At 39.4% G+C, this 9,199-nt stretch overlaps 1 protein-coding gene across 1 annotated transcript in view; it reads right to left on the reverse strand.

Annotated features, from left to right (window-relative positions):
• Positions 1–30: 30 nt before the first annotated feature.
• The window catches only part of LOC104391791 (mitochondrial import inner membrane translocase subunit Tim23), a 14,976-nt gene continuing 5,807 nt past the window's right edge, over positions 31–9,199 (reverse strand). Inside the window, exons 5-6 of the mRNA XM_010001130.1 lie at positions 7,683–7,793; positions 31–394 (exon numbers count right to left, since the gene is read on the reverse strand). Coding sequence (XP_009999432.1) covers positions 279–394; positions 7,683–7,793 — 227 coding nt within the window. The 3' untranslated portion in view covers positions 31–278. The remainder of the gene's footprint in view (positions 395–7,682; positions 7,794–9,199) is intronic.

Raw genomic sequence — 9,199 nt, forward strand, 5'->3', positions numbered from 1 at the left:
GTGCCCGTGCCCCGGGGTGGCTTGGCCAGTGTGTCAGCGAGGCTCTGTCTCAGTGGCCACTCTGCTCACTTGCAGGTCCAACAAATGTTGCTGCCTCTCCAGCGACAGGCTGGCAGAAAGGGCCAGTCCAGCTACACAGTGTCAAGAGGTTCCTCCCAGCATAGCATCCTTCTGTTCCACACTAATTGTAAAGAAAATAGCAAGGGGCACCAGGCAGATCTCACAGCTGATGGATTGGGGGCTGAGCAAGCGTGTCCTCGTCCCACGTGCTGCCCCGCTCAGAGGGACTGCCGGGCTAGGGAGCCCTTCATGTGCTCCCAGTTGTTGTACAGCGCGTAGAGGCCGGTCAGCGTCAGGCCAGCGATGCCGCCTCGCGCGATCCCACGCACGCCAGCTGCAAAACAGGGTAAAACCAGTCAAGCTGTATCCAAGGAAACTGTCTGTCACAAGCAACTTCCAAGAAGCTTGTGCAAATCCAGACAAATCTTAATGAACCAGTTTTTCTCTTCTGAATATGCTCCCGGAAAGGGCACCTGTGCTAATTCTACTCTCCTTCTTGAGCCTGCTCCCAGGATCAAGAAAGGTCCTGACACCACCTCTGCTGGTGCAACTTCCTCTCCATCTGTGCTAGTGCTTCTGCCTGAGTGAACCACTGCAGAACACTCAAAGCCAAGATGGCTTTTCCCAGTTCCTACTTAGTCTATTCCAGCTGTCCTGAACACAGGTGTTTCAGACAGAGATGATCTCTTCCTCCTCTAAGAACTCTTGGATTTTGACTTTTAACAACGTTTGTCAGTTATGGTAACCAGGTTTGGGAGGAAGGAGAAAGGGCAGGAAGAAGTTAACACAGCAGCAGCTGATGTGGACGAGACCTTGGGCACCAGAGATTCATGAGGGCTACTATGGAGATCTTATCACTACTTTTGTGTCTTTGGAATTCTAAAACCTTTTGAAAAAAAATTAAGAAGTAGATGAAAGAGATCCACTGCAAAGAATTAACTGGGACATGCATTGAACAACTTTCTTTACCCTTACTATTATTAATCTTAAAAATTATTATTTTGCAATGGCAAATATTGAGTCAGGCAATTAAAATAAAAAACATATGCATGGTTTTTTTTAACTGCACACTCAAGACTTGAAGATGCTTCAAGTTGTGAAGGTAAAAATTCAGGGCATGTTTGGCCAATACCAGCAGCCATTGTGCAGGTGTTGTGGTAGCAGAGACTTCTGCTGTTTTTACTGAACAGCAGAATGTTTCTATTTATCAATAGGAGAAAAGTGCCTTAGTAAAGCTCCCAGAATGCATTGAACACTGAGAACATGACCCTCAACATTAGGAAAACTTCAGTGAGTTTGATTCTGCAATGCTTATCAATCCCAGCTGAAACAAGTTAGATGTGTTCAGCATAGAGAACAAGGCCAGTTTTTGCTTACAGCTAGGTAAATCCTGCCTGATTTATTGGTGAAACTGACAGTGGAGTTCATGTTCCTAAACTTGACATGAAGTAGATCTCAGTAATCAGTGGTTTGTTGCTTTTTTTCCCATTATGGGTCATGAAGTTGTCTCCCGTAACTGCATTTAGGCTTGCAGTGGGGCAAGAAGCTGTTTGCATCAGCTAAATGGAGACTGCATTACCTGTGCTGCAAGATTAAATAGATTGCATTGGAGTTGTTAAACCTATATTGCTCAGGCATGTAATGATACCAAGAAACTGCAGAAGTGATAGCAGAGGTTGGACTTGGTCCTTAAAGGTCATATCTAGCCACAGTTTCTAGAAATGTCACTGCCAGACCAGCTTTGATGATCCAAGAGGTTTTTTGGGATATAAGCCTGAATTCACTGCCCTAACTGTTGGGAACTCAACACCTCAGAGGAAAGCCATGCTGTTTATGCATCTATGTGCCGAAACTAGCATTTAGGAATGCAAATGCAGACTTCTATTTTTGACAACTCATCTTGAATTCGTTGCACAAAAAGCTTTTCACATGAAGGGGTTGCAGTTGGTTACACAGAGCTAACTATGTGCAAGCAGATTCTGGTAAAAAGCCACAGGTGAAATTTCAAGGATGTGTTATGGAAACACGTATTTGAGATAATCTCTAAAAACTCTTCATCACTTTGGGGAAAAATTAACACATTAGAGTCTGATTTTCAGTTCTTCATATTAGGAAACAATTGCTCCCAGAAGCAACTGCCAAAAAAAAGGGCTCCTAACCATTACAGTGTACAAGGAAAAGCACAAAATGAGGAACATTCTCAGAGAATGCAACACATCACAGAGTTATGACTATTCCCACAGACTCTTCCCTCAGCCACCAGATTCAATTCCCCTCCTTTCCCCTTAAACTTCTATTCTTATGGCAGAAAGGTAGGTTGAAGGCTGATCAAGCCTGGTTCCAGGTTCTATGAAGTCAGGATTGTACAAAAAAAAAGTATTTTCATTATTTTGCACAACTGAGCCACTTTCCAGCATCCATGCAGACTTAGACACTGTGCTGCTATGACACAGTGCTCCTAACACAAAAACTGTTGTTAATATTTCATGTGCTGAGGTTAGTCAGCTAAGGATGGCAGCTCTGAATCTATATATAAAGTATCAGCCACAGGGCATAGGTCTTGTCCAGACAACTCAGGGACTTTGCTGAAGAAGCTGTTTCAGTGGAAGTCTGTTCCATGAACAGGAACAAAATGTGTGCATTTGGTATAAGTGCATTACTGAGTCAGAAAAAAAACCAAGAAGCAAGTAAGAAATGTTTCCTACCAAGTTCCCTATGCTTCTGCTACAAAATTTCACTAGTAATTTTGTTTTGTTGCAGTTGCATCTTGTTTCTGAACTATTCACAGTAGTTACAAAAAGAAAAAAAGGAAAAACTTCCCTTTACCTAATGGGTTAGATTTGCATTTGCGTAAATACCTCCAAGTCTGTGGCAGACTTCAAACAATAACACAGTGTAGGATGCAGCCCAGTTGCTGGGCAGGAAATATTAAGCCCTCTGAGAAGATTACCTTGTTAAAAAAAAATAAAAATTCTCCACTCCCATCCCAGCTGTGTTTGCATGATAGAACACGTTCCCACCCCTCCTCTACAAGCACTCTCTGGAAGCTTCTGATATCAAGTCTGCCTTGACAAACCCTGCTACAAACACGGTTGTAAGCCTCTAATCTTGCGTGTCTGAGCAAGATAACTTGAAAGTTCCAGCAGACAGACAGTTCTGAAAGCAGGTATTTTGACATCAGGCAACTTGCACAATAGTAGTTACTGTGGTGTGAAGGCTAAACTAGAAAATCAGGAAGAATTTGTAATTTATTTTACAAGTCTAGAAGTATTAAACCTGTTGAAATTACTTTGCAAACATTACTGAAATTCCCTGCTTTCTCACTTGAGAGACCTGCAGCACCTGATGGACACGAGACTTCTTTGGGCACTGCAAATGGCAGCAAGAACTCTGAAAGTCCCTGCAGCTCTGAGAACTCTGCTCACTGTTTCTGCTTGGCAGAGCTGTGCAGAAGGCATCACTGCTCTCAGTGGCCACATGTACTCTTAGACATTAGGTCTCAACTCAGCCTCAAAATGCTATTGCCTGTAGCACCTGCTTGTACTTTGCCCTTATCTCTTCCTTAATTCAGATATGAAACAAAATCCTCACTAAATAGCATTTGATTAATAGTCCTAAAGACTTGTTATGTTGAAAGCAGGTTTTAGCAGATGGTTTTAATTTCTAAAACATCTGATAGCCCCAAACTTCTAAGTTCAAAAGCAAATCCTTTACTTTTTTAAAAAAAATTATATCCTAGGGCCCTACCTACAGCAATCTGCAAAAAGCTCCTCTTTCCCCTCCCCACCAGACACACAAAAAACCCACCTGTTTGGCCCAGTGAAAAACACAGCTTGAGCCCAAAGGGGAGGGGCTTTTCTAGCTCAAGAAGTAGTTAGTGAACACAACTGCTCTGAACTCCTACCCACTGCATGTCAGAAAACTGATCAGCAGGTCTGGTCAGACTTTACTGCTAGCAATAAAACATTTAGCCCTTCATAATTCATAATGTATTGACTTTTCAGGGTTGTGTTCTGAAGCCTTAAAATGACAATTACTCCCTTCATCTATTGCTGGCATGCAATTCCCTTCTTTTGCACACCATTTCATACCAAAATTATGTAACATCTATTGTGCAACGAGCATGAGATGCTCTATCTGGTATCAGGCTCCTACTGCACAGAAGTTCAGTAAACAAAGTAATCCCTTTTTGTTCCTGTTTTCCCTAACCTTAAGAGAAAAAAAACCCCTAAGAATACATACAACCTGTGTAACCCTCAGATAAGAGGTAAAGGTTATTGAAATTTTTTTGCTTACTGAAGTGTCTGTCAGGAATTTCAATGAGAATTAATGGCTGTCACACTGGTTCAGACCCAAGTCCTACCTAGCTCAGTATCTCTTTCTTGAGTGATTGATCCTGTGTGCTTGAGGAGGAGTGTAAGATCCTCACCCTGCTAGCTGAACCTCTGTGACGTGGTGACTAGAACCACATGCACTTTCACGGTGGGAGGGAATGGTAGTGACACAGTGCACAGTGACAATAATAATCTTGATTATTTCCTACTTTCAGAGGCTAATACGATTATGAAAACAACATAATAAAGATGTTTGATTTACAAGAGTTTGAAAACGCATGCAAGAGGGCTAAACGTTTGGCTTAGGATTTGTGCTTCATAACATTTATCAGAAAAATCTTGGCACCACCTTTGCTTGAAATGGGAGGCTAAGTAATGGTACCTTATTAAATGGAAAAACCACCCTCCTGGACTTAAAACATCAGACTCCCTTTTAGCCAAACTCAGGCAGGACTGATTAAATTGCAACATTTCTACTACATATGTCACTGGCAAAGGAACACAAAGGTTTTTCTTTCACCTGTCACTCAACTTCTACCCAGAACATTCAGTTTGTCATCTTGGCATAAAATTTCATTTCAAGTAAGTATGAACACTAGAGATCCCTTTGGTCAAAGGGATCAACTAGTGTGCTAGCAGTTTCACTGATTTTACTCAGTTCAGCACGTTACCCTAAGCCACACAGTGTGCTGAGATGGATTCCAGCTGACGTGTGATTTATCATGGCAAGTTAACAGTGTCTAATTCACTCCAAGGAGGGCTAGCAGAACTCCTGGGGACTTAACTGCTTTAGTCATGAGCAATGGTGAACTTTCAGTGATTAATGCCCCTTTCAGTGAGGAAGGGCTGAACTTCCACAGTCCATACTAGTAGACTTTTTAAAGCTCTTTTATCTTCTTGCACACAAGCTGTGTGTTAAGTAGTGTTGCACAAAACTGCTCACAATCTAGTGGATTTAAAATGTGGCTATTTTGGAAAGCCTTTTTTGTTTGATTGCTGGCATTTTGGTAATGATTAACACCTCTACAAGGACAAACTATGAATACTGGGACCAGCTTGGAGCAACAAACCTCAGCCTTTAAAGTGTCTTCCCACTAATTTCTTTCTCCTCTACACTCATCCCTCTCAGCAAGGGCTTAATAATTTAAGAAATTCAATCTAGGCTTTGTAGTGTACACAAGAGCATTTTCCAGTGCAGCAGGGTTGCTGATATGATTCTTCCATCAATGTTATGTTTAAACATAAACCAGAAAGTCACAGTGAAAACCCTACCATGCTTTATAGCTGCTTCTGAAAAACATTCCTGATCTCTTTACAAAACAGGCATGATGGAAGTGGTAAATCTCAGTGTCTGAAAGACACTGCCTCCAACTATTTCCACCTTTTGTGGATTACAGAACAGCCTTGATTTGAAATGGTATGTTTGTGGGAGTTGCCAGCTGACACCAAAACACGGGAATTTGTAATGGAAATATCCCTGGTGGCTTTAAATGTTCCTTTTTTTAATGCCAATGCAACATAGCATCCCATGTAACACAGGAATTTATTACAACCGTGATATATCGCAGATGTGAACTTGACATTTGCATATGGTTTAAATATTCAAGGTTTTTTTTGTAAATATTTATTGATGCAGGGTAAAGACATAACGTAGAGGGAAGGTCTACCACACAGAATTACAAAAAGTATTCTGGTGTAGGATGACAGCAGAGGAAGCAAGGGAGAAGCAGCCAGATGGATAGAGCATCCAAAAAAAAAAAAAAGGGAAGCAAGATTGGGACTAAATTCTTTGAACAGATGTGAATATCATCTCTTTCATTTACAGAACTGATCCTTGACCTTTAAGGTCTACTGTGCCTCTCAAACTCCCTGCATATGGTGAAAAAATTTCTTTTGAGTTTCTGTGAGGTACAGTTCACAGGCACAACACATGACATTTGTACTTGAAATATAATACTGTAATTAATACAGACTTATTGACTACACTTACCTTTATCAGTGCTACTTAATAGCTCACTAGATCTTAGGTTACAAAACAAAAGTCTGGTAAAAAACACTGAGCTCTGGTAAGAAAAATTTTTGTACTGTCAGATGACTGTGCATGTGACTGGAGCAGCTATGCACAGGTGCACTGTGCCAAGAACAGACACAATGCCAACTCTATACTTCTGAAAGGTAAGGGGGAAGCTTCTGCTGGAATGTAAGATGGCAGTTCTTCTTTATAACTTTCTACAGAAAATGTTAAAGACTTGTACTCAGTTAACCTACCCAGCTGTTGTTCGTAATATGGTGAGACGGTTATATTTACTCCAGAAACCTCAAATCAGTAGCTCACTGTAAGACAGCTATGCGTCTTTCAAGGTTAAGTGCACAAGTTAGTATTTATGAAGGCTGCTTAAGCCAATTATTTTTTGTTTCAATTAGTCTAGGCCAACAGGAAAAGAAGACTTCTCAAAATGTTTTGCCCCATATATGACACTGGCCTTTAGGAACACTTCTAAGACATGTGGCTCAGTTAGATTTGTAGAAGTACACAGGTTAATGCTAGAATTTTCTCCTAAGTAAAAGCCCAGTGAATCCTATAGCCAAACCTCTATTGAGGTACTTAAAACTTATACTTTTTTCCTCTGGTAATGTCAGAACATGGTACCCCATAATCCTCTAAAAAAGATGATCCCTCCAATTGTTGAGCTTGGACTACGTGCTAACAGGTGTTTTGATGATGAAACTCAGACCCTCTCTTCTGCAAACAGTTCAGTATGCATCAGTAAACTAACCTTAAATCCCTGCTGTACTCAAATAATGTTGTTTTTTTAGAGTATTATGCAAAGAGTAGGATCCTACCACAATACAAGTTTCACAAACAGCTAAGTAATAATTTTATAAATGTATTAGTTTGTGTATGTCATGTGAGTCATTTGGAAGTTTCAGCTTGAGCTGGGCAAGCATTTTAAACACTCACTATAAATCTGAGTAAACATTTCATATTCCATATAGATACATAATTTGGCTCTCATTATTATTATTAGTCCTGTGCAAGTTGAAAAGAATCTAATTTAATTCAGCTGCAGTTTTTTTTAAGTGTAAGTTTTCCTTAAGTAGTCTTAGCTGTGTGAAGAACAATGTGTGGATTAGAGAATATTGAACTAATGTGTCTTGGTTCCTACTGGACCATTTTTACATTGCCAACTTTCAGAGGCAGACAGCAATTAGTAAAAGTAATGAGAATTCTAGTTAACTAGGATAAAACACAAGAAGAGGAAAACTAGAAACAATCTGCTACTCTACCAGTGCTTTTGTACAGCATTCCTGTCAAGGTTCCAGCAGCTATGGTGTTCAGGTCATCTTCTGCACCTCTTGTTTTTTCAATGATGACTCCAAATGCACTGTAAAGTAGAGCTGGGAAAGAAAAACATTTAAAAATTGAAGTCAAAACTCACAAGTTCTACTAAACCATGTGACTTGAGAGAGGCCATATTTTATAAGAAAAATACCAATTTGGTATGGGATTGCACAAACATTTTCTTGAGTAATCTTTCTTCAAACACAGCTGAAAAAAATCTGTTAATGTGTCACTTAACCTGGAACCTTGAACTGCAGTGTGCCTGCATCTCAGCTTTCAAGCATACTTGTATTAGATTTGGTATAGAAAATAATAAAAGAAAATAAAGCAAAATCCAACCATAAAACTTGCTACGCATCTCTTAGGAATAAAAGTGCTATTCTTGCTGTAGTTCAGAATCCCACCTCTGACCATGGCCTCTATATTATGCTGCAAAAGCTGATGTCTGGGCTAGAATGGAAGCTAATTTCTTCAGAAATATCCAAACTAATTTATTCAGAAATCAGACTTCAACAAAATGTAATAAATGCAACTTAAACCTGTGATTTGCATTAAAAAAAAATTTCAAACTTATGTAGGCTGAGTTGTATCATGATGTAATCTCTACTTTAAACATTGCTATTTTTTCTTTAATTACCACATTGTGGGGCAGTAAGTTCCATCATTATGATCTTCAAATTAGATCAGTTTTGGATTTCTCCTTTCAAAGTAACTGAGCACCTTTTGGTCTTTCAAGATTGTGGGGGGAAGAAGCCAAAGAGCTTGTACTCTCCAGGGTGTTAGTTATTCCACTGACTTATAAAAATCATCTGAAGTTGTTTTTTGGAGGTAACTGAAGTGACTTTGTTTCCTGCATTCTTCCCTCCACAGACCTCAGCTCACAGAATTTTCTTTCTCTCCCATCAGGCTTTTGATAATTTTTATTAGTTATAAGCAACATTTACAGTGGGTGGTATCATAAGTAGTTTTTCTAACTAAGCTACCATCATGAAAGGATAAATCTTTGTCACCATTACATTTTTTCTACAGATAAACATTTTTTTACTCTTTAGCTGGAAACAGACATTAAGCAGCTGCTCACATGACCATTGAGTTTCTTCCTGTTATTAAAGTTATTTCAGAATTATGTAACTATATTTTTTGCCTTAAGTTGTGAATTAACTGGAATTCATTAACAAGTAAGCATTACCTATAATTTTAGTTATCTCACAGCTAGAGTTCTTATTTGTGACATACTAAAAACTTTGGGCCTTAATTACAAGCTTTTGGCTACTTATGCTTCAGATTCTATTTTAGCCTTTAATTTCCTTGTTATTCCTTTACATTTCAATGTCTACTGAAATGCTCCCATGTCCCAAAGAATAAAAAACAATCTGCAGTTTTTCCTGATGGATTTAACGATCAAAATTTAGAGAATACATGTTCCTATCAAAGAGTTACATCTTTAAATTATTTTCCCTAC

The sequence above is a fragment of the Chaetura pelagica genome, unplaced genomic scaffold (assembly GCF_000747805.2).
Source record: "Chaetura pelagica isolate M959 unplaced genomic scaffold, ChaPel_1.0 scaffold346, whole genome shotgun sequence".
Classification (NCBI taxonomy): domain Eukaryota; kingdom Metazoa; phylum Chordata; class Aves; order Apodiformes; family Apodidae; genus Chaetura; species Chaetura pelagica.